The sequence below is a fragment of the Agelaius phoeniceus genome, chromosome 28, assembly GCF_051311805.1.
Source record: "Agelaius phoeniceus isolate bAgePho1 chromosome 28, bAgePho1.hap1, whole genome shotgun sequence".
Lineage (NCBI taxonomy): Eukaryota > Metazoa > Chordata > Aves > Passeriformes > Icteridae > Agelaius > Agelaius phoeniceus.
The window spans coordinates 3,778,656-3,806,032 of NC_135292.1; the positions used below are offsets into that span (position 1 = coordinate 3,778,656).

A 27,377-nucleotide genomic window follows, 5' to 3' on the forward strand; every position below is an offset into this window, starting at 1 on the left:
TGGACACGCTGCAGCAGGGGCCCAGCAGGGACACCCAGATGGTGCCGGGGCTGCAGCTCCTCTCCTGCAAGGAAAGGCTGACACAGCTCGGCTTCTTCAGCCTGGGAAAGAGACCCAGCCTTGATCCAGCTGGGGCCTTCCAGTACCTGAGGGCAACACACAAGAAAGCTGGACAGGGACTTTGTACGAGGGCAGGCAAGGACAGGACAAGGGAGCATGGATCCAAATGGAGAGAGATTAGGTTTAGGTAAGGGATTCAGAAAAAAGGCTCTCCTGGAACAGGTTGCCCAGAGAAGGTGGGCATGTCCCGTCCCTGACAGTGTTCAAGGCCAGGCTGCATGGAGCTCTAGACAAGCTGGTCCAGTGCAAGGGGTCCCCAGCCACAGCAGGGGGGTTGCAGCCATGGGATTTTCCAGATCCCTTCCAAGCCAAACCATGCCACAACTCCATGATTCTGGGATACTTCCCCTCCTCATCCTCTGGCAGAAAAAGAAACTTGGCCCCAAGTTCTACACTGCAGACCATGTCTTTTGGCAGCCTGCAACTGTGTCAACAGAGGATGAAAAGAGATGACATTACTGACATGATTTTCCTTTTCTATTTGAAAAGTAAATGCTCTGCTCCTGTCCACTCTGGCAAAATTGTCAGAAGAGGCAATTGTTCCCCATGAAAAGCTTGGTCTCATGCATAGAAGAAAGAAGCCAGAAGCCAACACTCTTCGTTATTGCTACGTTGTTTTCTTTGGTTACTTCTCTAATAGGAATCACTTTGAGGTGTGATTTGTTTGTTTCTCTCTTTCGTTCCTGACGGCATCGCGGTCCCCCCGCAGCGCAAGGGCGCCCTTGTGCCCCTGGAGCTGGCGCTGCTGTGGAAGGTGTCGCGGCCTGGCTTCCGCGGCGTTGTGCAGCTCCTGGACTGGTTCGAGGTGCCCGAGGGCTTCGCGCTGCTCATGGAGCGTCCGCAGCGCTGTCAGCACCTCTGGTACTTCCTGCACGAGCGGCGGTTCCTGACGGAGCCTGTGGCGCGGGGGCTGTTCCGCCAGGTGCTGGAGGCCATGGGGCACTGCAGCAGCCGCGGCGTCCTGCACCGCCACATCAAGGCCGAGAACGTCCTCGTCAACCTGGCCACGCGCGAGGCGAAGCTCATCGACTTTGGCTGCGGCACGATCCTCCAGGACACGTTCTACACCCGGATGTCAGGTGAGCCCAAAGCCGGGGCCCAGCCGGGCAGCAGAAGTTCCTCCCTTGGCTGGCAGAGGGGGAAGAGGGGGGGAAGGAAGGAGGGAAGGAAGGAGGGGGAATCCTTCTTCAGCCAGCTGCAGCCAAGTTGCTTTGTGGCAGGGCAGGGGCTGGCTGTTGTGGAACGGGAGCTGGCTGGGAGGGAGGGAGCAGCATGGGCCTGATGAGCTGCGCCCGTGTCCCATAGGAACGCCGGAGTACAGCCCACCGGAGTGGATCCTCTTTGGCTGCTACCATGGCCAGCCAGCCACCATCTGGTCCCTGGGCATCCTGCTCTATGAGCTGCTCTGTGGGCACCTTCCTTTCCACAGCAACGAGGACATCGTCCGGGGCCAGCTCTTCTTCCCGCCCCGGGTGTCTCAAGGTGGGGATGCGCCTTCAAGGCACGAGGGGAAGAACGGGGTTGGGAGGGGCGGCTGGCACATAAGTGTCCTGCTCTTGCAGCTGGTGAGGAGGTGGATCTGCTGGGCTTAGCTGGAGGAGGTGGCACCTGTGCCTCTGTGCTGGTGTCCTCTGCAAGAGAGGATCGATAGGAAGCTTTTGGCTGCAGCTCTGAGCACTCCTGGTGTGGCCTGGGCACTGTGGAATGTGGGAGAGCATGGACAGGAGCCTTGTCCCGCTGAGCTTTGTAGACAGTTGGCTGGCTGAGAAAGGTCACGTCGACATAATACCCCTGGTTAAGCAAGAAGGAGAGAAGTCTAGAAGTCAGCAGTCAGTGTCCATATAAGGCAAGGACATTATGCCCTTGATGCAACAACAGGATAGGGAAGAGGCTCTTTTGCCAAAAATATGAAGAATAGTTTCAACAGAATAACCACAAGAATGCAGAAGGAGGCGTAGTTGGCCGATAAGTAACTAACCAATAATGAGCTCTTCTTTGCAATATGTATGAGCTTTATTAACACCAATATAAATATGTGTGACTCTCAATAAAGTTCGAGACTTGCCGATCAGTCATATTGCATGCCACATTTCTCCTGCCGATCCAACACAAACCCAAACTCCAGCCCTGGGATACTCTATAAAAGCCCCATGGCCCTGCCTTTGCCCTGTCTTTCAGGGGTCAGAAATGGATTCTGGAGCTTTCTGAAACCCAGACCCGTCTCGTTTGTTCCCGGCACCGGCAGCTGCAGCCTCCCTGGACACCATGAACTCTGGAGAATGGGGACAGCCAGTGGGGACAGGTCCTGGAGTGCAAGATAAGTGTGTGTTCTGCTTGCCATCTGTCAGTGGTGGGGCAGTTATCTTCTGTTCATTGGGCAGTTTCTCTCTTCCACAACCAATCCTCCCTGTGGGGAGGTGTGTTCCATTAATAGGCCATTGATTATTAATTATTAATCTTCTGGTAATGGGCCACTGAGTGTCACTGCATGGCTGATTAAATGACATCATCCCATTGGGAGATGCTCCGCCCAGGGGGAGGAGCCAAGCATTCCTACCTGGACAGAATCTGAGATTTGGAACACTGTAGGAAGCCTTTTCCTCCTGGATTCCAAGAGGAGCAGCTGTCTTTCTTCTCCACGGCATTCCCAGAGGATCAGCCTTTTCCAACTGGATTCCCAGAGGAAGGAAGATTCCCAGGCCCATCTACAGCAGCCCTGGACCTTCAGAGGGAAACTCCACCCTTCTCCAGGATCCCTGCTCCAACAGAGCCACACCTGGCACTGCAGGAGGGCTGCAGCCACCACTGAATGGGACTGCTGCCAGCACCCTGACCCACAGGGTGTCAGGCCCTCTTCTGACTCTGTCAGTGGGGTTTTTTTTGTTTGTACTACTGCATTTATATTTTTAATTTTTCCTAAAAAAGAACTGTTATTCCTATTCCCATATCCTTGACTGAAAGCTCCTTAATTTCAAAATTATAACAATTCAGAGGGAGGGGGTTTACATTTTCCATTCCAGGGGAGGCTCCTGCCTTCCTTAGCAGACACCTGGCTTTTCAAACCAAGACAATAACAAGGTTACTTTAACACCACAGATAGAAAATCCATTTTAATCTCTGCAAAAAGCCAATATTATGTGTCCATAACAATAAACCTCTTGCTGAGTGATGGTAGATGTCAAAGTAACTTTGTTCTAAAGATATAGTTTTTATTTCTGTTGTTAATTAAGCTTAGTGAAATAGCTGCTTGTGTTAAACTGCCTGCTTGGATGGGATAACATCCAATGCACCCAGGATGAGGACACCTGTACAGATCTGCCAACTATCAGCACTCCCTGTCTGAAGTGAGCTACACTTTGGGAACATCTCATGTTTCATGCATCCAGTGGGTGACAAGATGATTTAAAATGCTAATAACATAAACAAGAAAGATTTAAAAATGATAATAAAATAAACAAGAAAGGTCATTTTTATTCCTCAAAATAACAACAACAACAACAAGTTCTGGTTTAATGAAAGGTGGAATCTGTTGCTCTTAAGGGCAAAGATTCATAGCTGGAATAAAGAGTGTTCAGCCCAGCTGTTTCTACTGTGAGGCTGTATTTCATCCCCCCTGAAAGTCCTTCATGTTTGCACAGAAAACTGTCCCTGCACAGCCCAATGAATTCCATCACTTCAGCTGGCCAAACAACCACTGTGGTCAAGTGGGGTCTGAGCAGCTTCCAGGATCCCAAGCAGCTTCAGAAGCTTCATTTTACACCTCCTCTTCTCCCAGTGAGTACCCAGCACCACCATCACTGTGGACCCATAGCTATGGATCACTAGCCTGGCCAGCACAGGGCTAATGTTTGCATCAGCCAGGAGGAGCTGCTCTGCCTGGCTGTCTGTCTCAGCCTCAGCCCTGAGACCCCAAATGCCTCCATTCTGGCCCAATCCTTCCTGGTGCTGAGCATAAGAACTCGTGCAGACAAGAGCAGGGAGGGAATCTCCCCAGCCGTTTATCACCTCAGCAACAAGACCTTGGTACCAGGCTGTTATCTGTAGCAGAAAGCAGCAGCAGGAAGGAGACACCAGATCACCAGCCCCAGGCCATGGCCCTGGTGCTGTCCTTACCAGTGATCAGTGTCTGCAGCTCTCCAGGAGCTCAGGGAGCAGGGATGCTCCTCACCATCTCATCTTACCCATGCACCCAAAGCCACGGCCAGCTGTGTGCTCCTGCCCACCAGCACATGCCAAGGCACAGCGTGGGATTCTTGGGGAGGTGTCCTCTGCAGGGCCAGGAGTTGGACTTGGTGATCCTTGGGGGTCCTTTCCAGCCCAGGATATTTTGTGATGCTAAGGCTTTGGCCAGCCCAGGTTTCAGCCACCTCCCTGATCCAGGTGTGATTGACCCCAAACCAGATCCTGCCTCTGTCTACCCTCCAGTGCAAGGAACATGTTGCATCTACCCCAGCCCCCTGCTTGTGTCTGATGGATCATGCTGACCTTTTCAACATATTTCTTGGAGTATTAGAAAACATTATCTGACAAAAAGCAAACAAACAAAAAAAAAAAAAAAAAAGAAAAAGCAAACCAAAAACCAACAAACCAGCCCAAACGAAATCAATTTGGGTAATGATGGCCTTTTGTTCCAGTTTATCCTGCACCAAACTCCACAGATGGTAACTCTGAACATTTCCCAGACCTTCACAATAAAGCTTGGAACTGTCTCTCTGATTTATTGGTTGTTTCATGACACGTGCATTTCTCCTATATAATCCCAGTGTTTTTCTTAGAAGCCATATTATAACTGGGAATCAATCTTCTTCATTTGAACATCTAGGACAGATTCACACATCATTTCACCATTAACTAGGACAGACTCAGCCTTGCAGATCTTTCAGGTTTCAAGCCTGGCTGTGTTGTTTCAGTTCTTTGCTGCTGCCTGTGTTTTGTGAAAAAAAAAAAAAAAAAAAAAAAAAACCAACCCAAAAAACCGAGACTTTTGGACTTTCTGTTGTGGCTTGAAGAAGAACACAGGTTGTTTCATCGCTGTTGTGAGACATGTGTTACCCGGCTCATTAATTCACAACAGTTCTTGTTTTCTCTGCCTTTTTCACGCTGATGTGATACATTTGTGAAGTCCAGGGTTGTACTGCAAGTGATTAATGCTGCAGTAAAGTCTGATAAACTGAGATTCCAACAAAAAGTGTGAAAAATGTAACCTCTAAAGTTCTAAAAGCTCACATGTGACAAAACCCATAAATCAGCCCTGAGGCAGTCATTATGGTGAGTTACTAACGTGATTATGCAGCTGCATTTGTCATCATTTCCCATTACGTAGAGAATAAACCTGTCAGGCTGATTTATGGCAGAGGGCTCCACAAGATGGGAACTGGCACCTGTCCTGTTCTGTGGAAAACGATGAGAAATGCTGTTTGTGCTCAAGTGCTGAATGGAAAAGGAAGGAGGGGAGATAACTGTTCTTTGAAGGCACTGATTCAGGGACAAAGACTTCAGAGAGGAGTCATGCTTACACCCATGGGATGGCAGGAAGAGTATCCACCAACCTGTCCCAACAGCAGCAGCAGCATCAGAATGCGTTCTCCACAGGTGGAGGGAAGAGAGGAGAGAGGAGGTCTTTTGAGGGGACCAAAGTCAGTCATGGAGAAATCCTAGAGCCTGGAATGGTTCGGGTCACAAGGAATCTGAAAAACCATCTTGTTCTAACCCCTGATGTGGGCCGTGACAAACTGAACAGCTGAATGCCTGGCTACTCAGGGGATACTCAAGGTTTTGGATTCCATGCCTGTGCATCTACCGTGGAGCAGCTGGGTCTGCTGGGAGCAGATGGCATCCACCTGAGCTCAGAGCAGGCCAAAAGATGGGCAGATGTGGGACTGAGCAGGGCGAGGGACATCCCTGCACAGCAGCGCTCTGACAAGAGCAGCAGTGGCCTCCTCTCAGTGCCCTTCCCCGAGCAGCAGCCGCTGAACACCATGGTGGCTACACAGATGCTTTTGGCTCTGCAATCCCTTTGTGCTCAAAGGCCACGCTGGGCATTTCAGCTGGGCTGGAAGGTCTGGCTGGGCAGGGAACAGGCAAGAGGCACTGCTGGTGTGAGCTCCATGTGCTCACTGGGGACACAAGGAAGATTCTGTTCATCCAAAGGAAAACACAAGCAGCCAGTCCCTGCTAACAGAGCAGTGCGACTCTGTCCAGAGCAGCTCAAATTCTCTGCCAGAACCACCCCCCTGCACCTTCTTGATCTGAAGGGGAGTAGCAGTGGTTTCACTGCAGTTCTTTATTTCTGCTGTCTGATAATGGGAAGGTTTCACAGAAGTCTTGGATGGACTGGATCAGGGAAGAGTCAAGCAAGAAAACCTGAGCCACCATCACCCAACCCCACTCACAGAAGAACAAGTCCCATTAGGAAAAGCACCTCAGGTGTTTTCATAGTTGATAATATGTATCCTACTCAACATTATTGATTATAATCTTTTCCCTTTGGAACGTTATCAGAGGGGACTTCTGCCTGCTTTGTGAAGGGAGCCCCTGGGGCCCATCCCCTCCCAGAGGGGCTGCACTTGCTGCCTGCCGGGGCTTTCATTGCTGGGCCCACTGGGAGCCCCTGAGCTGGGCTGGGCACCAAGGGCGGGGCTGGCCCGGCTGTGATGCCTCTGGCCCCTGTGACACCAGGGGCAGCGTGTCACAATGGGGGCAGCTGGAAAAGGCCCCCGCCGGTAACGCTGGCCCAGCACAGCCTGAGCAAGCGGTGAGTGCGCACGTGGCGGGGCTGGGCCGGGCCAGGGCCGGGCCACAAGCGCCGCACCCGGGCCTGCATTGTCCCCCTGCACCCAGGGCCAGCCCCTGGGGCCGGCGCCTTGGCCGGGGCACGGGGCTGCTGCTGCTGGCCCACTGGCACAGGCCCTGCTGCCTGCCAGCTGCCCGGAGCCCTCTGCTTCTGCCCTCACATCCCTGCGCCTCCGGGCCTCACTTCAGCCCCCACAAGCTCCCTTGGCAGCCCCAGTGAAAGCCTTGTCTCTCTCCTCCTGCAGACCATGGCGCACAGAGCAGTCCTGGCTGGGCTTGTGCTGCTCCTCTTCCTGTTCCCACTTTCCGTGGTGGACAGATTTCACGGGGATGGGCAGCCCCGTGCAGAGGAGATGAAAGCGGCCCCCCCAGAGCCAGCTGAGCCTGGCTGGGGACCCTGGCTCCTGGCTGCCTTGCGCTACCTGCACCAGCTCTGGCAAATTGCTCAGCCGCTGCTCCTGCTTTTGGGCTGGTGGCTCAGGCGCAGAAGGGCAGCCACGAGGCAGAGAGCAGCGGCCCAGAGAGCTGAGGAAAAGGCCAGAAGGAGGAAGGTGGAAAGCGAGCGGAGAAGGCGGCTCCTTAGGAAGAGATTCAAAGACATGGAGCAAATGCGCCGGGCCACGAAAGAAATAGAAAAGCAAATGGCCAGGCTGATTGGAATGAATAGGGATACAAACAGGATGCTGAAGGTAGGCAGGGCAGGCTCTTGGAGGAGCACAGGCAGTGGCTGTGTGAAGAAAAGCTTCCTGCTGGAGATGCTCTCTGGGCCGGCCAAGGCGAGCCGCACATCTTTGTGAGCAGCCGGCGCACAGAGCTGCGCTTGCTGCCCAGCACAGCCCTGCGCCGGGGCACAGGCTCCGGGCTCCTGACACACCCTGCCCCTCTGCCCTCTCTCTCCTCACGGGATCTGTAGTAACTGCATCGATTTTAACCCTTTCCCATACAGAGCCTTTGCATCTGCTCGGAGGAAAGCACCATCTGAAGGAATCGGGCCAATGTTTGGAGATTGATTCAAGTTCTTAAATGGTTTTGAAATATTTAAAATATCTTATTTAAAAATAATTGTCTTTAGAAACATTTTCCAAATTTTTTATTTCTATAATGTAGATTAATACTCTTGTAAGAGATCATAAATAGTTTAATAGTAAGTAGTAAATAAATAATGGCACTTTTCTTTAGATTACATATAATAATATATTATAATTAATTTACAATTAATTGTATTAATTATATAATTCTTCAAAATTACCAAGAATTATTGCAGTTAACCAAAACTGAAGTATACTTTATTTTTATCTAAACCAGCAAATGTTGCTTGATCATCATGATCCAATAATTATTTTGTGTCTTGTTTAATATTCATATATACAGTATATAGACTGTTGCTACGAATGCCTATAATCACAATTGGTTAATTTAAATTACACTCTCTGCCCTCCTGTCTCGGGAGGGTGACTTCCCTCAGGCAGCTGCAGTCCCTGTCAAGATACAATAAAGGCAATGCCTGAACAAACGCTGTGTCTGTGAGTGTCCATGCTGGACTCAGGTGTCAGCTGTGGGGAATTCCTGACACAGGGGCACCACAGCACCCTTGGCCATGCAGAGGCTCCTTTCCTCCCCTGCAGCAGCTGCTCCTTTGGTGCTGTGATCCAGCCTCTGCTCTGCGCGATGCCAAATGCAAGAAAACCAGGAGTGCCACCACTCAGACTGTCACTCGGGTCCCTGCAGAGCTCAGGAGCCACCATGGCTGTGTAGGTGTGGAACCTGCAGTGGGCCATGACAGCAGGGACAGCAGGGACAGCAGGGACAGCAGGGACAGGGGGACACAGCACAGCAATCACAGCCCGGCTGCCCTGGGACAGGCCCGACAGGCGGACAGGACACGGGGCAGGCAGGAGTCCCCATCCTCTCTGTGCCCTCCTGAGCACAGGCACATAAGGGACAGGGGCAATGGGGACACAGCCGGCCCCTCTCCTCTGGGAATATCCCACCTGCCCAGGGGCCCTGACAGAACACAGGGGCTGAGGCTCTGCAAGGGGAACCCAAGGGTGAGCAGGAGGACCTCCAAGTCACATCTGCCCACATTCTGCATGCAAACTGCTGCGTGGAGGAGAAAACCAGAGGGGCCTTGCCACAGCAGATCCCATCTGAGGGAAGGTGTTCTCTATTCCTGCACACAGGTGCCCCATGCAACATGGAGCACATGAATGCCTTTTGACACCAGATTCTCAGCCCTGCTCGAGCGCTCTGGCACAGCAGGAGCGGCCATTCCCTAATAACACACGGGTTTGCAACTCTTGTGCAAAGCAACACAAATTGTCTCTCTCCTCCTGCAGACCATGGTGTCCAAATCAGTCCCTGCCCTGCTGGTGCTGCTCCTCTTCCACTTCCCACGGCCCGTGGTGATCAGTTGGGATGAGGATGCAGAGCTGGGCAAAGAGGGCCTGGAGCAGGCTACCCCAGAGGCACCCGAGCCTGCCTGGGGACCCCTGCTCTGGGCAGCCGTGCAGCAGGGGCCCTACTGGGCTGCTGCTGAGCTGCTCTTCCTGCCTTTCTTCCTCTGCCTCAGGCGCAGAAGGGCGGCCATGAAGCAGAGAGCAGCGGCCCGGAGAGCTGAAGGAGAGGCCAGAAGGCGCAGGATGGAAATGGAGCAGAGAAGGCTTCGCTTCAAGAGGACATGCAAAGACTTGAAGGAGATGTGGAGGACCATGAAGATGATCAAGAAGAAATGGCCAGGCTGATTTGAATGAACAGCAAGGTGAGCAGGATGCTCTCTGGGCTGGCCAAGGCGAGCCGCACATCTTTGTGAGCAGCCAGCGCACAGAGCTGCGCTTGCTGCCCAGCACAGCCCTGCGCCGGGGCACAGGCTCTGGGCTCCTGACACACCCTGCCCCTCTGCCCTCTCTCTTACTTTATCCGTGTTAACTGTATCTATTTGAACCCTTTTCCATACAGAAGCTTTGCATTTGCTCGAGGATGGAGGCATTTGAAGCAGGATTGGGCCGGATGGATGGATGGGGCAGGCACAGGGCCTGCAAGGCCTCCCTGGCGTTCAGCAGCCTAAGGCAGGAAATGCCGAGTCATGATGGCTGGGCCTAAGATGCCCCTCTTCCGCCTTTGGACCCCTGCTTATCTCTCTCTACGACTATAGGCCACTTTCGCCTCAACCCTTACTATTGAACAATTTCTAAAACCCCTGAATGCTGTAAAAACCTTTACTTTCAGCCAGATTGGCAGAAGAGGCTGTCCCTGAAAACCTTTGCAGAAGAGCCCAATAAAGACATCTCTGTGGAACCTCACACAGCCTTCTCCTCTCTCTCCCCGCATCTGCCCAAGGCACTTAGCAAGCCAAAGAGCTGCAAACCCAAATGGGCTGATAATCACTAAAGAGCTGATATCCCCCATGAGCTGAGCTTGCTAAGGTAGCCTGCAGCTGGAAGCTGCCTGGGAGTCCAGGCAGGCTGTGCTGGACAGGACTGTGCTATCCGGAGCAGCCACAGCCGGACGGGGATACCCCGAAACGTGGCCGAGGCACGCATTAGGTGGATATTGATTTAACTTCACACTTAGTTTAGAAACAATTTAGATAGTTTATTTTTTTATCTATAAAGAATTTCATTGTATAGTATAAAAATTGTACATTTTAGTAGGAATTATATAAGAAACAACTACTAATTCTCTTAGAATGATTCTACATTCTACTTACTACATAGTAATTATCATTAATTGTAACAATTACTGCGAATTATGGCAATGAACCAGAATTGATATTTGTTGAATCTTTGTCACACTAAGTAACTTTTCACACTCTACAATGTCCAAACACCATTGTCCTTCTATTAGTTCATATATCTTTTAGAACGCTCCAGAAAAAAATTCTTAAGGTAAGGATGACTATTATTGTGATTTGTTCCTGAGGATGTTTAAAGTATATGATAGATTTTCAAAAGGACACTGCCCGCCCTCATTTCTTGTGGCATTCTGTTCCCTCTGGAGCTGCAGTCAGTGCAGAGTTCCAACAAAGGCAGTGCTTGAACAAACACTGTGTCTGTGAGTGTCCACAGTGGCCTCCAAGGCCATCCAGTTCTACCCCTGTGCCATGGGCTGGGACACCTCTGGCTGGGCCAGGTTGCTCCAAGGCCCATCCAGCCTGGACTGGAACACTTGCAGGGACGGGGCAGCTGCAGCTGCTCTGAGCACCCTGTGCCAGGGCCTCACAGCCCTCACAGCCAAGGCTTCCTTCCCCAGAGCCCAGCTCGGCCTGCCCTGTGGCAGGGGGAAGAAGCCATTGGCCCTGGCGCTGGCCCTGCAGGCCCCGGCCCACAGCCCCTCTGCAGGTCTCTGCTGGGCCTGGTGCAGGCACGGAAAGGCTGCAGGAAGGCACCCCTGGAGAAGGCCTTGGAGAGCGCTGGGGCCAGGAGTGCCCCCGTGAGGGCAGCGAGCAGGGCCCGGCCTGTCCGTCCGTGCGCGAGGGCACAGGGCGGGCACTGAGGCCCTGCCAGCTGGAGCGCATGAATGCGCTCGGACCTGAGATTCCTGCCCCTTGCTCAGCTGTTCCGCTACAGCACGAGTGGCCAATTTGTGCCACTCTCGTACAAAACAGCTGAAATTCTCTGTCAGAACCAGCCGTGTGCTGCTTCTTGATCTAGAGGAGCCTGGAGGTGGTCTGGCTACTGTTCCATCTCAGTGGTGTCCGATAATGGGAAGGTTTCACAGAGCTCTTGGATGGGCTGCATCTGGGAAGACTCAGGCAGGAAAACTGAGCCACCCTCACCTACTCCACAGACAGAGAGAAAAACCAGCGCCATCACAGAAGCAACTCTGGTGCTCTCATAGTTGATATTATGTATCCTATTCAAGATTATCAGTTATATTCTTTTCTCTTCCACAACATGTCTGGCAACTTCTGCCTGCTTTGTGGAGGGAGCCCCTGGGGCCCATCCCCTCCCAGAGGGGCTGCACTTGCTGCCTGCCGGGGCTTTCATTGCTGGGCCCACTGGGAGCCCCTGGGCTGGGCTGGACACCAAGGGCGGGGCTGGCCCGGCTGTGATGCCTCTGACCCCTGTGACACCAGGGGCAGGGTGTCACAATGGGGGCAGCTGGAAAAGGCCCCCGCAGGTAACGCTGGCCCAGCACAGCCTGGGCAAGCGGTGAGTGCGCACGTGGCGGGGCTGGGCCGGGCCAGGGCCGGGCCACAAGCGCCGCACCCGGGCCTGCATTGTCCCCCTGCACCCAGGGCCAGCCCCTGGGGCCGGCGCCTTGGCCGGGGCACGGGGCTGCTGCTGCTGGCCCACTGGCACAGGCCCTGCTGCCTGCCAGCTGCCCGGAGCCCTCTGCTTCTGCCCTCACATCCCTGCGCCTCCGGGCCTCACTTCAGCCCCCACAAGCTCCCTTGGCAGCCCCAGTGAAAGCCTTGTCTCTCTCCTCCTGCAGACCATGGCGCAGAGAGCAGTCCTGGCTGGGCTTGTGCTGCTCCTCTTCCTGTTCCCACTTTCCGTGGTGGACAGATTTCACGGGGATGGGCAGCCCCGTGCAGAGGAGATGAAAGCGGCCCCCCCAGAGCCAGCTGAGCCTGGCTGGGGACCCTGGCTCCTGGCTGCCTTGCGCTACCTGCACCAGCTCTGGCAAATTGCTCAGCCGCTGCTCCTGCTTTTGGGCTGGTGGCTCAGGCGCAGAAGGGCAGCCACGAGGCAGAGAGCAGCGGCCCAGAGAGCTGAGGAAAAGGCCAGAAGGAGGAAGGTGGAAAGCGAGCGGAGAAGGCGGCTCCTTAGGAAGAGATTCAAAGACATGGAGCAAATGCGGCGGGCCACGAAAGAAATAGAAAAGCAAATGGCCAGGCTGATTGGAATGAATAGGCATACAAACAGGATGCTGAAGGTAGGCAGGGCAGGCTTTTGGAGGAGCACAGGCAGTGGCTGTGTGAAGAAAAGCTTCCTGCTGGAGATGCTCTCTGGGCCGGCCAAGGCGAGCCGCACATCTTTGTGAGCAGCCGGCGCACAGAGCTGCGCTTGCTGCCCAGCACAGCCCTGCGCCAGGGCACAGGCTCCGGGCTCCTGACACACCCTGCCCCTCTGCCCTCTCTCTCCTCACGGGATCTGTAGTAACTGCATCGATTTTAACCCTTTCCCATACAGAGGCTTTGCATCTGCTCGGAGGAAAGCACCATCTGAAGGAATCGGGCCAATGTTTGGAGATTGATTCAGATTCTTCAATAGTTTTGAAATATTTAAAATGTTTTCTTTAAGAATAATTGTCTTTAGAAACATTTTCCAAACTTTTTATTACTATAATGTAGATTACTACTCTTGTAAGATAACATAAATATTTTAATAATAAGTAGTAATTAAATAATGGCACTTTTCTTTAGATTACATAGAATTTATAATTCATCAAAATTACCAAGAATTATTGCAGTTAACTAAAACTGAAGTAAACTTTATTTTTATCTAAACCAGCAAATGTTGCTTGATCATCATGATCCAATAATTATTTTGTGTCTTGTTTAATATTCATATATACAGTATATAGACTGTTGCTACGAATGCCTATAATCACAATTGGTTAATTTAAATTACACTCTCTGCCCTCCTGTCTCGGGAGGGTGACTTCCCTCAGGCAGCTGCAGTCCCTGTCAAGATGCAATAAAGGCAATGCCTGAACAAACGCTGTGTCTGTGAGTGTCCATGCTGGACTCAGGTGTCAGCTGTGGGGAATTCCTGACACAGGGGCACCACAGCACCCTTGGCCATGCAGAGGCTCCTTTCCTCCCCTGCAGCAGCTGCTCCTTTGGTGCTGTGATCCAGCCTCTGCTCTGTGCGATGCCAAATGCAAGAAAACCAGGAGTGCCACCACTCAGACTGTCACTCGGGTCCCTGCAGAGCTCAGGAGCCACCATGGCTGTGTAGGTGTGGAACCTGCAGTGGGCCATGACAGCAGGGACAGCAGGGACAGCAGGGACAGCAGGGACAGGGGGACACAGCACAGCAATCACAGCCCGGCTGCCCTGGGACAGGCCCGACAGGCGGACAGGACACGGGGCAGGCAGGAGTCCCCATCCTCTCTGTGCCCTCCTGAGCACAGGCACATAAGGGACAGGGGCAATGGGGACACAGCCGGCCCCTCTCCTCTGGGAATATCCCACCTGCCCAGGGGCCCTGACAGAACACAGGGGCTGAGGCTCTGCAAGGGGAACCCAAGGGTGAGCAGGAGGACCTCCAAGTCACATCTGCCCACATTCTGCATGCAAACTGCTGCGTGGAGGAGAAAACCAGAGGGGCCTTGCCACAGCAGATCCCATCTGAGGGAAGGTGTTCTCTATTCCTGCACACAGGTGCCCCATGCAACATGGAGCACATGAATGCCTTTTGACACCAGATTCTCAGCCCTGCTCGAGCGCTCTGGCACAGCAGGAGCGGCCATTCCCTAATAACACACGGGTTTGCAACTCTTGTGCAAAGCAACACAAATTGTCTCTCTCCTCCTGCAGACCATGGTGTCCAAATCAGTCCCTGCCCTGCTGGTGCTGCTCCTCTTCCACTTCCCACGGCCCGTGGTGATCAGTTGGGATGAGGATGCAGAGCTGGGCAAAGAGGGCCTGGAGCAGGCTACCCCAGAGGCACCCGAGCCTGCCTGGGGACCCCTGCTCTGGGCAGCCGTGCAGCAGGGGCCCTACTGGGCTGCTGCTGAGCTGCTCTTCCTGCCTTTCTTCCTCTGCCTCAGGCGCAGAAGGGCGGCCATGAAGCAGAGAGCAGCGGCCCGGAGAGCTGAAGGAGAGGCCAGAAGGCGCAGGATGGAAATGGAGCAGAGAAGGCTTCGCTTCAAGAGGACATGCAAAGACTTGAAGGAGATGTGGAGGACCATGAAGATGATCAAGAAGAAATGGCCAGGCTGATTTGAATGAACAGCAAGGTGAGCAGGATGCTCTCTGGGCTGGCCAAGGCGAGCCGCACATCTTTGTGAGCAGCCAGCGCACAGAGCTGCGCTTGCTGCCCAGCACAGCCCTGCGCCGGGGCACAGGCTCTGGGCTCCTGACACACCCTGCCCCTCTGCCCTCTCTCTTACTTTATCCGTGTTAACTGTATCTATTTGAACCCTTTTCCATACAGAAGCTTTGCATTTGCTCGAGGATGGAGGCATTTGAAGCAGGATTGGGCCGGATGGATGGATGGGGCAGGCACAGGGCCTGCAAGGCCTCCCTGGCGTTCAGCAGCCTAAGGCAGGAAATGCCGAGTCATGATGGCTGGGCCTAAGATGCCCCTCTTCCGCCTTTGGACCCCTGCTTATCTCTCTCTACGACTATAGGCCACTTTCGCCTCAACCCTTACTATTGAACAATTTCTAAAACCCCTGAATGCTGTAAAAACCTTTACTTTCAGCCAGATTGGCAGAAGAGGCTGTCCCTGAAAACCTTTGCAGAAGAGCCCAATAAAGACATCTCTGTGGAACCTCACACAGCCTTCTCCTCTCTCTCCCCGCATCTGCCCAAGGCACTTAGCAAGCCAAAGAGCTGCAAACCCAAATGGGCTGATAATCACTAAAGAGCTGATATCCCCCATGAGCTGAGCTTGCTAAGGTAGCCTGCAGCTGGAAGCTGCCTGGGAGTCCAGGCAGGCTGTGCTGGACAGGACTGTGCTATCCGGAGCAGCCACAGCCGGACGGGGATACCCCGAAACGTGGCCGAGGCACGCATTAGGTGGATATTGATTTAACTTCACACTTAGTTTAGAAACAATTTAGATAGTTTATTTTTTTATCTATAAAGAATTTCATTGTATAGTATAAAAATTGTACATTTTAGTAGGAATTATATAAGAAACAACTACTAATTCTCTTAGAATGATTCTACATTCTACTTACTACATAGTAATTATCATTAATTGTAACAATTACTGCGAATTATGGCAATGAACCAGAATTGATATTTGTTGAATCTTTGTCACACTAAGTAACTTTTCACACTCTACAATGTCCAAACACCATTGTCCTTCTATTAGTTCATATATCTTTTAGAACGCTCCAGAAAAAAATTCTTAAGGTAAGGATGACTATTATTGTGATTTGTTCCTGAGGATGTTTAAAGTATATGATAGATTTTCAAAAGGACACTGCCCGCCCTCATTTCTTGTGGCATTCTGTTCCCTCTGGAGCTGCAGTCAGTGCAGAGTTCCAACAAAGGCAGTGCTTGAACAAACACTGTGTCTGTGAGTGTCCACAGTGGCCTCCAAGGCCATCCAGTTCTACCCCTGTGCCATGGGCTGGGACACCTCTGGCTGGGCCAGGTTGCTCCAAGGCCCATCCAGCCTGGACTGGAACACTTGCAGGGACGGGGCAGCTGCAGCTGCTCTGAGCACCCTGTGCCAGGGCCTCACAGCCCTCACAGCCAAGGCTTCCTTCCCCAGAGCCCAGCTCGGCCTGCCCTGTGGCAGGGGGAAGAAGCCATTGGCCCTGGCGCTGGCCCTGCAGGCCCCGGCCCACAGCCCCTCTGCAGGTCTCTGCTGGGCCTGGTGCAGGCACGGAAAGGCTGCAGGAAGGCACCCCTGGAGAAGGCCTTGGAGAGCGCTGGGGCCAGGAGTGCCCCCGTGAGGGCAGCGAGCAGGGCCCGGCCTGTCCGTCCGTGCGCGAGGGCACAGGGCGGGCACTGAGGCCCTGCCAGCTGGAGCGCATGAATGCGCTCGGACCTGAGATTCCTGCCCCTTGCTCAGCTGTTCCGCTACAGCACGAGTGGCCAATTTGTGCCACTCTCGTACAAAACAGCTGAAATTCTCTGTCAGAACCAGCCGTGTGCTGCTTCTTGATCTAGAGGAGCCTGGAGGTGGTCTGGCTACTGTTCCATCTCAGTGGTGTCCGATAATGGGAAGGTTTCACAGAGCTCTTGGATGGGCTGCATCTGGGAAGACTCAGGCAGGAAAACTGAGCCACCCTCACCTACTCCACAGACAGAGAGAAAAACCAGCGCCATCACAGAAGCAACTCTGGTGCTCTCATAGTTGATATTATGTATCCTATTCAAGATTATCAGTTATATTCTTTTCTCTTCCACAACATGTCTGGCAACTTCTGCCTGCTTTGTGGAGGGAGCCCCTGGGGCCCATCCCCTCCCAGAGGGGCTGCACTTGCTGCCTGCCGGGGCTTTCATTGCTGGGCCCACTGGGAGCCCCTGGGCTGGGCTGGACACCAAGGGCGGGGCTGGCCCGGCTGTGATGCCTCTGACCCCTGTGACACCAGGGGCAGGGTGTCACAATGGGGGCAGCTGGAAAAGGCCCCCGCAGGTAACGCTGGCCCAGCACAGCCTGGGCAAGCGGTGAGTGCGCACGTGGCGGGGCTGGGCCGGGCCAGGGCCGGGCCACAAGCGCCGCACCCGGGCCTGCATTGTCCCCCTGCACCCAGGGCCAGCCCCTGGGGCCGGCGCCTTGGCCGGGGCACGGGGCTGCTGCTGCTGGCCCACTGGCACAGGCCCTGCTGCCTGCCAGCTGCCCGGAGCCCTCTGCTTCTGCCCTCACATCCCTGCGCCTCCGGGCCTCACTTCAGCCCCCACAAGCTCCCTTGGCAGCCCCAGTGAAAGCCTTGTCTCTCTCCTCCTGCAGACCATGGCGCAGAGAGCAGTCCTGGCTGGGCTTGTGCTGCTCCTCTTCCTGTTCCCACTTTCCGTGGTGGACAGATTTCACGGGGATGGGCAGCCCCGTGCAGAGGAGATGAAAGCGGCCCCCCCAGAGCCAGCTGAGCCTGGCTGGGGACCCTGGCTCCTGGCTGCCTTGCGCTACCTGCACCAGCTCTGGCAAATTGCTCAGCCGCTGCTCCTGCTTTTGGGCTGGTGGCTCAGGCGCAGAAGGGCAGCCACGAGGCAGAGAGCAGCGGCCCAGAGAGCTGAGGAAAAGGCCAGAAGGAGGAAGGTGGAAAGCGAGCGGAGAAGGCGGCTCCTTAGGAAGAGATTCAAAGACATGGAGCAAATGCGGCGGGCCACGAAAGAAATAGAAAAGCAAATGGCCAGGCTGATTGGAATGAATAGGCATACAAACAGGATGCTGAAGGTAGGCAGGGCAGGCTTTTGGAGGAGCACAGGCAGTGGCTGTGTGAAGAAAAGCTTCCTGCTGGAGATGCTCTCTGGGCCGGCCAAGGCGAGCCGCACATCTTTGTGAGCAGCCGGCGCACAGAGCTGCGCTTGCTGCCCAGCACAGCCCTGCGCCGGGGCACAGGCTCCGGGCTCCTGACACACCCTGCCCCTCTGCCCTCTCTCTCCTCACGGGATCTGTAGTAACTGCATCGATTTTAACCCTTTCCCATACAGAGGCTTTGCATCTGCTCGGAGGAAAGCACCATCTGAAGGAATCGGGCCAATGTTTGGAGATTGATTCAGATTCTTCAATAGTTTTGAAATATTTAAAATGTTTTCTTTAAGAATAATTGTCTTTAGAAACATTTTCCAAACTTTTTATTACTATAATGTAGATTACTACTCTTGTAAGATAACATAAATATTTTAATAATAAGTAGTAATTAAATAATGGCACTTTTCTTTAGATTACATAGAATTTATAATTCATCAAAATTACCAAGAATTATTGCAGTTAACTAAAACTGAAGTAAACTTTATTTTTATCTAAACCAGCAAATGTTGCTTGATCATCATGATCCAATAATTATTTTGTGTCTTGTTTAATATTCATATATACAGTATATAGACTGTTGCTACGAATGCCTATAATCACAATTGGTTAATTTAAATTACACTCTCTGCCCTCCTGTCTCGGGAGGGTGACTTCCCTCAGGCAGCTGCAGTCCCTGTCAAGATGCAATAAAGGCAATGCCTGAACAAACGCTGTGTCTGTGAGTGTCCATGCTGGACTCAGGTGTCAGCTGTGGGGAATTCCTGACACAGGGGCACCACAGCACCCTTGGCCATGCAGAGGCTCCTTTCCTCCCCTGCAGCAGCTGCTCCTTTGGTGCTGTGATCCAGCCTCTGCTCTGTGCGATGCCAAATGCAAGAAAACCAGGAGTGCCACCACTCAGACTGTCACTCGGGTCCCTGCAGAGCTCAGGAGCCACCATGGCTGTGTAGGTGTGGAGCCTGCAGTGGGCTATGACAGCAGGGACAGCAGGGACAGCAGGGACAGGGGGACACAGCACAGCAATCACAGCCCGGCTGCCCTGGGACAGGCCCGGCAGGCAGACAGGACACGGGGCAGGCAGGAGTCCCCATCCTCTCTGTGCCCTCCTGAGCACAGGCACATAAGGGACAGGGGCAATGGGGACACAGCCGGCCCCTCTCCTCTGGGAATATCCCACCTGCCCAGGGGCCCTGACAGAACGCAGGGGCTGAGGCTCTGCAAGGGGAACCCAAGGGTGAGCAGGAGGACCTCCAAGTTACATCTGCCCACATTCTGCATGCAAACTGCTGCGTGGAGGAGAAAACCAGAGGGGCCTTGCCACAGCAGATCCCATCTGAGGGAAGGTGTTCTCTATTCCTGCACACGGGTGCCCCATGCAACATGGAGCACATGAATGCCTTTTGACACCAGATTCTCAGCCCTGCTCGAGCGCTCTGGCACAGCAGGAGCGGCCATTCCCTAATAACACACGGGTTTGCAACTCTTGTGCAAAGCAACACAAATTGTCTCTCTCCTCCTGCAGACCATGGTGTCCAAATCAGTCCCTGCCCTGCTGGTGCTGCTCCTCTTCCACTTCCCACGGCCCGTGGTGATCAGTTGGGATGAGGATGCAGAGCTGGGCAAAGAGGGCCTGGAGCAGGCTACCCCAGAGGCACCCGAGCCTGCCTGGGGACCCCTGCTCTGGGCAGCCGTGCAGCAGGGGCCCTACTGGGCTGCTGCTGAGCTGCTCTTCCTGCCTTTCTTCCTCTGCCTCAGGCGCAGAAGGGCGGCCATGAAGCAGAGAGCAGCGGCCCGGAGAGCTGAAGGAGAGGCCAGAAGGCGCAGGATGGAAATGGAGCAGAGAAGGCTTCGCTTCAAGAGGACATGCACAGACTTGAAGGAGCTGTGGAGGACCATGAAGATGATCAAGAAGAAAATGGCCAGGCTGATTTGAATGAACAGCAAGGTGAGCTGGTTCCTGCTGTGAAGCTGAACTCATTGTGTTCAAGCCAGATTTCCTCTGCACGGATGTCATTGTAGTCAGATGAGAAATTGGCCCCTTAATTTGAATGCAGTGGTGCATAGAGCTGTAGTCTAATGTTTCAATGTAGCTGACCTGTGCCCTGATAGCAAGGGGTGTTTAACAAATCTGGTATTGCCAGAAGGCTTTTGTTACTCTCAGACTGTGCTCTGCACATGGAGCAGCAGAAGAATTAAGGCCAAATCCTCCCTCAGGAACTGGAGGATATCACACGTGGGTAAGGAGCTTTTGTAAGGGAGAATTGACTGGTCTTCTCTTCCACCAGGTGACCCTGTGCTCCAACACGGTGATGGAGTTCTACCAGAGAATGCTGGTGCACCTGGAGGGTGTTGGCAAGGGAGGGGCAACCCTGATCATCACAGCCAGGTCCCAGCCCTTGCCTGGCTCCCCCAGGCACTGCCTTGCCCAGGCTTTGCTGGCTGCAGCTGCCAAGGAGAAGTGCTGCTGGATGCCCTCATGTTGTGCCAGCTGGACATGAGAACAGCAGTGCTTGGGCAGCAGCCAGTGGTGAAAAGCACCCCTGCTCACAGCCCAGCACGGGCCTGGGCCCTCTTCTAAAGGCACCAGCAATGATATCATTGATTGGCCTGGGCTTTGGTGCGTGAGGGGGAACAAATTTCCCGAGGGCCTCCTCTCCTTCTTCCTGCAAGAGGTGGAGTTGTGCTGGTGGTGAGCACCGTGCACGGGTTTGGGCCACACCAAGCAGCTGCTGAGAGTCAGGGTCTGGCTCTGTCCATGAGGGCCCATGGCAGGGGGGAAGTGGCTCCCAGCAAGAGTGGGGAGGGCAAGGTCTGACGAGGGGAAAGCAGCCCTTGGTGGGGCAGGTCAGCTCCAGATTTTCTCCTTCCCTCTGCTTCCCAATTTGAGCTTTAATGTTGTCAGAGCTGAGCCCAAAAGTCGTCGTTGCTGCAGCAGAATTCCATGCTGCTGTGCTGCTGTGGGTGTCAGTGTGATGCCCAGAGGGATGCAGCTCCCTGGGGCTGTTCCCTGTCGCAGGCAGAGCCATGCAGGCAGTGCCTGGGCTGCCATTCTGTAAAGCAGGTGGAGCTGGGGCCAGGCAGGGCCTGGAGCTGGGCAGTGGAGGAGCCAGGGAGCTGCAGGGCCTGGCAGGGGCTGATCAGCCCCTCTGTGGGGCAGCTGCTGTCTCGTGCCCTCCAGGGCTGGGGCAAAGAGCTGAGTTCTCAGGCAGGGCAGCAGCACCATGGCAGAGAAGGGAGTCATTTGTACTGAGACACTGGGGCTGTGTGTTCCTTGGGCCTTGGGGAGCCCTGATCCTTGTTGGGAAGGCTCCCCCAGAGCTTGTGGCTCACTGGGACTGTTCCAGGAGTCCTTGCAAGCCTTCTGGGGTACAGGAGGGGCTGAGGCAGCTGTGGGGCAAAGGGCTCTGCCTGGGGCACTGGGCAGCCTCTGGGTGCTGCCTCTCAGGGTTTGGGCCTCCTTGACAAGACGTGTTGGAGTGGGCAGAGGTAGAAGGCAATTTATCCCTGTAGGGCTGTTCAATGTGCATTGGACAGTGACCAATGTGTTCTGCTCCATTGCACAATCTCTGGGGGGAAACGTTCTCCATTCTCTCAGGATCTCTGATTGCCCTGGGGTCATCTCTCTGCCCAGATGTCTCGTTCCTGAGCTCCAAGTGTCCCCCCAAGTGCTGCTGTATGATGAGTGCCACCTGAAGGTGCTCTAGGAGAGGAAGATCCTCATGAGGAATCCCAGCCACCTTCCTGGCTGCTACGGGCTCATTCCCCAGGTTTGGCATCACATCCACCTCCTCCTGTCAAATATTATTGAGGAGATTATTAGGGGAAAAAAGGATTTGGATAAGACCTTGCTGGTTTCTATTCAGCCTTTAAGATCTGCTGAGAACAGGATCCTACCCGAATGTAAACTTTAGGAGGCACTTGAAGCTCCTGAGGAAACAGTTGATGTTCTGGTCTTCAGGGGCTTTTCTTGTGGGAGATCTTAGAGGGCTGTGAAAAGCTGCTGCATCCACAGACACCAGTGCCTGTGCTGGCAGCCTCCTTGCAGGATCCCCTGGGAGTGCTGAGCCTACAATTCTTGCATCTTGTTTGTGCCTTTTACCTTTGTCCTGGGCAGTTGTAAACGTGTGTGTAAGTTGCTGTTGCAGTGCATGTTGAGGAGTCTAAAGTTTCTCCAGAGGTGCCTCTGAAGCTGCATTTCATTCTGTCCCTGCCAGAAAGGCAAGGAGGACTCTGCTGTGCTCGACCCCAGCCCCAAGCCCTGTGGGATTGTGCAGCCCCAGAGCTCAGCAGAGATCCCAGCTGTGGTGGCAGTGCAGGCCCTGGGCACTCACGGCCCCAGCGCTGTCATCGGCGTGTTCGGGGATGAGCTGGGTCCCGAGCGGGTGGCTCGGGGATCCAATACGGGGACGCGTCGCTCCGGCAGCCCCGGCAGCCCCGGAGGGCTCCGGCCCCCGCCCAGCAGAGCCTGCGGCTGCTGAGACCCCAAAATATCCCCAAAAAACAGGTGAGACACCCCAAAAATATCCCAAAAAATCCAGGGGAGGCCCCTCAAAATCCCAAAAACTCCCAGTCAGACCCCCCTGAAAAATCTCAAACAATCTGGGTGGGATTCCCCCAAAAATGCCAAAAAATCCATGTGAGATCCTCCCCAAAAAATCCCCAAAAAACCAAGTGAGATCCTCCCCAAAAAATCCCAAAAAACCCCAAAGTCCAGGTGAGACAGCTCCCCAAAAAAATTTTTAAAATTTCAGGTGAGACCCCCCCCCAAAAATCCCAGAAAACAAGTGAGACCCCCCAAAAAATCCAGGTGAGACCCCCCCAAAAATTCCTCAAAAATCTAGGTGAGATCCCCCAAAAATGCCAAAAAGTCCAGGTGAGACCCCCCCCCCAAAAAAACCCCAAATAAATCCCAAACCCACTCCAAAAAATCCAGGAGAAACCCTCAAAAATAAAACAAAAAACAGGTGAGATACCCCCCAAAAATCCCAAAAAATCCCACTCAGACCCCCCTGGATTTTTTGTGTGCAGCTGCTCCTGGCAGGGTGCACAGGGACAGGGATTCTGCCGGGGGAAACAGGCACAGGCTGCTGTGCAGAAGGACAGGAGGGATGGGAGGCACAAACAGCTCCTGCTGGTGCAGGTGTCCCTCCCTCCCACTGCAGGTCCCTGTTCATGGTTATCTTATTTTCCAGAGATGAACTTTACCCTCCTAAAGTCAAACCCCACCCACCAAAGGGGAAGAGAAGCAGTTTGGGTTCCTTGGCATCTCAATGGAGGCATTTCAAGGTCAGAAATGTGGAGGAGCCAGTCACAGCCCTGAAAGAAGTGCAGGATTTTCCCCACTCTTCAGGAGCAGAGGTGGATTTTCTTGTCCATGCCGTGCTTGTGTTCCTCCCCAGCCTGCCAGCACCAAGTCCTGCTCATGCTGAGCTCCCTTTTTGCTGCCCTGCTGGGCTGTGCCCTGACAGTGGGCTGGGCAGCAGGGCCAGTGGCTGGACATGGGCTGAGGGGGAGGGAGAAACAGGAGAGTTTTCCTTGGAGAAGCTGACTCAGATCCTACAGGCCTGTGCTGAGTGTGGGATTTTGTGCCTTGTTTCCTTCCCAGTGTAAGATGAGGCTTTTCCCTGCATCATCCTGGTCAGATCTCCAGCTTCCCTCCCAGAGCCAGCTGGGATGATCCTGATCTCCATGGAGCCTCTTCCCAAGGCAGCCAGACTCCCTGTTTGCAGGGCTCTGCTTTCCCCCAGAGCTGCTGCTGCCCTGCTGGCCCTGGAGCTGTCTGACAAAGGGAGACTTTGCAAAGTGGCTGTCTCTGCCTCCCAGCACAGAAAATGGCTTGTTTTCCAGGTGCCAGCACCAACTCCTGAGCACCCTCACCTGCCACGAGGCTCGGAGGGGTTCAGGTGCTCCCTGGACGTGGCGCGCGCTCCCCTGGGAGCGGAGAAGGCAGGAGGGAATCTGTCTCCCTGCCCATTGTCAGCGTGGCCAGCAGGGCTGGAGCTGCCAGTGCCGCTGGGGGCCCTCAGCACTGGCCACAGAGGGGCCTCCCATCCCTGCAGGCCCATCACAAAGGGCTGCTGGAGCAGCTGCTTGTTGGAGAGGCCCTGCAGGACACGTTGCAGGGCTGCCCAAGGACGCTGTGCAGCACCTGTGCAGGGCACTGCTCCCCCTGGAACTCCTCAGGTGCTCCACAGGAAATTTTGGCAGGAGCTTTTGCTGCAGCACCTTGAGAAAGCAGCATTTAAATCAGAGAGAGAGGGAGAGAGCCTCAGGAGTCAGATGAGCTGGGCTGGACTCCTTCCCTCAGCTCCAGGAGCTCTCACTCTGAGTCTCCTCCTTTTCTAAAAGCAGGAAGCTTTTAAACTTTTTAAAGGCACGTTGTGCATCAGAGAGAATTTCTACTGCCAGGAGACATCCCAGTTCCCTTTCATGTCATGTACTAATTAATGCATTGGCCCGTGAGTGTGGGAGAAGATTTTGCCCATGGTCCCTGCCCTGGTCAGTGGCATGGATGCAGGATGAGGTGAGGGTGATTCTGGCAGTGTTTGGGGAATAGGCCCCTCTGGCTGCAGCTGCCCTTTGCTCCAAGATGCTCTTCTGCATCCATTTCCATGCTCAGCATCTCAATCTCTCCTGTCTTCCCCCCAGGCTTTCAGTATCCTGCCCCTGCCAGGTGTGCTGCAGCCAGGAGAGAGCCAGCAGGTCTCCTCCACCTTCTCTGGCCACCTCAGCAGCACCTGCAGTGTCCCGGAGCTGTGCCACGTGGAGGGAGGCCCCAGCTACGAGGGGCTGGTGCCCGGGGAGGCCTCACGTGTCAGCTCCTCCCTGAGCCCCCCGAGATCAACTGTGGCTCCCAGGCCCCTCTCAGGGACAGGTGAGTCAGCCTTCCATGGGCTCCTGCTCTGCCATGGGTTATTGTCCCTGCAGGGCTCCCCTGCTCCAAGGACTCTGAGCTCAGAGGTGCTGCACAGCAAAGGCAGCAGCAACACAGACATGGCCACTCTGAGCTCCCTGGCTGCCAAGAGAGGAAGGACCTTCTCCTGTTGAGACACAACATCTTCTTCTCTATCTGAGTGCTGAGCCCTCCTGGCTCAGCTGCTGCCTGCAGGGAGCTGGGCTCTGGGCTTGCCTTGGCACTGCCTCTAGAGGGGTCTGGAAGTCCATGGTGTTGAGTGGCATCTTCTCCATCATCTCCCTTCTTCACCAAAGCACTGGGATTGTGCTATGGGCAGGCGTGGGGCACAGAGCAAACCTTGCTTTGGGCCCTGCTCCTGCCCCAGATGAAGCCCTTGCACTGCTGATCTGCCAGGGCTCTCCTTATGCTGGGACAGCAGCCAGAAAAGCTCCTGTCCTTTAGGCTCCCCTGCAGCTGCAGCCGTGGGCAAGCACAGGAGAAGCTCAGCTCCAGCAAGGCAGCCCAGCCCAGGACACACAGGCCCAGGCTGGAGCTGGGAGTGGAGGTGCTCCAAGCCAGCCTGTGCATCAGGACTTCTTCAGGCCAGGCTGGAGTTGGTTCATGGGGAGGAGAGGGACGAGGCTGCTTCCAATGGTTTCCGTGGCAGCCAGCACTGGTTTGCTTGGTCCCAGCTGGGCTCCAGCAGGAAATCTGCCTGACAAGAGCCTGCCTTGCAGGAGAGGAGTTCCTGCAGCCTCTGCTTTCTGACTGATAGCATTGTTCTCGTGAAGGAGCAGGCTATGGGTCGTTAAAGCCCAAGATCACGGGCAGAGACTCTCTAACTAATTAGAGTTAGACAGTGCTGTGTTTATTAACACTGGCGGGCGGCACCAGAGCCGTCCCTAAAAGGCGCGACCGCGCTGCCCAAGGTTCTTTGCCCTCTCTTTATTGCCCAAGGTCTTACATACAATACATCTGCACAAGCCCAGCACCTCCCATCCCCGCTCTGTATTCAAATGAGCTCATTGGTCCTTCACACCTGTGCAATTCTTCCCTTGAATTGGGTCCGTGGTCTCGAATTGGGTCCGTGGTCTTAAGGGATGAAGTCAGGAATGTCTTCATCAGGTCTCTGTGACCCTCTGGCACCATCCAAGGTCCCCTGCTTAGTGACTGATTGACATCAAGCCCAGGTGCTAAACCATTGTTCTCCTGGTTTCAAGATGTTCTTATAACAGTGCACTGACTCCACTTCCTTCTAGAAAGAAGCTCCTAATGGTAAACAATAGAACAATCAGCTCCAGCTTAAGCATCTCATCATCATTAACCTATGGTCTGCCTGTCTAACTTACATCCTGATCAATGGGAATTGCTTCTAAGCCTCAGCTGAAATCTGAACTCTTTACAATCATGCTTCAGCCATGCCCAGGGGGAAGGGGGCTGAATGAGCTGAGTAAGAATTGTAGGGGAGATGAGCAGCTGTCAGCAATCTGTGCTCTGCTCTAAACTGGGAAGCCAAGAGACAAAGGGCGTTTTCAGGCAGCAGCACAGAGAGCTGCTGGATCAGCCTTGGGCAGGGCCTGGAGGGGTCTGGCTGTGCCTTCAGAGGGAGCTGGCACAGTCAAGAGCCTCTGATGGCAAAGCTGAGGTTTGGCTGGGCCTGGAGGTCCCCTTCCACCAATGGCCTCCCTTGGGATGTTCCCAAGCCCTGTGGCTTGAGGAGAATTCACGGGAATGGCCTCAGGGTCAAGGAATGAAGTGCAGGGCCAGCCAGGACTGGGGAGCCCAAGTTTCTGGTGGGGACTCTCAGCCATGGTTTCTGTTTTGTCTGCACAAGGGAGCTGAAGCAGCCGGCTCAAAAGCTTGAGGAGGAGGCAAAAGCCTTAGAGGAGGGAGAGAGGGGGAAGGAGGAAGAGAGGCAGAAGAAGGAAAAGAAGGGTGTCTCTGTGGGGAGGGAACCCCCAAAACCAGAGAAGGGGAAAAGCAAACAACCACAGAAGAAGGAAGCCAAGGCCCCAGAGAAGAAGGAAACCAAAATCCCAAATAAGGAAACCAAGGCCCCAGAGAAGAAGGAAACCAAAATCCCAGAGAAGAAGGAAACCAAAATCCCAGAGAAGAAGAAAACCAAAGCCTCAAAGAAGGGGGAACCCAAAGCCCCAAAAAAGGAGGGAACTCAAATCCCAGAGGACACAGCTGAGCTGGAGAAGAACTCTTTACTCTTTATTCACACAACTCATTTTACACAGTTTGACAGACCCCGTGTGCAACTTTAGTTAGTTCATAGATTTCTTGCAGGTTATTCTAATATTGGTTAATAAAATAGATTTTACTTGTGCATCAAATCCCTCTGTTGTATTGTTTACCTGTTCTCTTCACTGATTCTCACGGACAAATCCCTTGTTGTTGCAGGTGCATTTGTTTTTCACCCTCAGAACAGATTGTTCACAAAGTCTCATTCTCACAAGAGC

General features: G+C 53.9%; 2 protein-coding genes across 2 annotated transcripts in view; one reads left to right on the top strand and one right to left on the bottom strand.

Moving 5' to 3' along the window:
- Positions 1–27,377, bottom strand: part of LOC143696054 (uncharacterized) — a 569,411-nt gene that overhangs the window by 132,871 nt on the left and 409,163 nt on the right. The window contains exon 9 of the mRNA XM_077191260.1: positions 20,284–20,290. Coding sequence (XP_077047375.1) covers positions 20,284–20,290 — 7 coding nt within the window. The remainder of the gene's footprint in view (positions 1–20,283; positions 20,291–27,377) is intronic.
- Positions 1–27,377, top strand: part of LOC143696055 (uncharacterized) — a 224,075-nt gene that overhangs the window by 50,137 nt on the left and 146,561 nt on the right. The gene's annotated exons all lie outside the window — the stretch shown is intronic.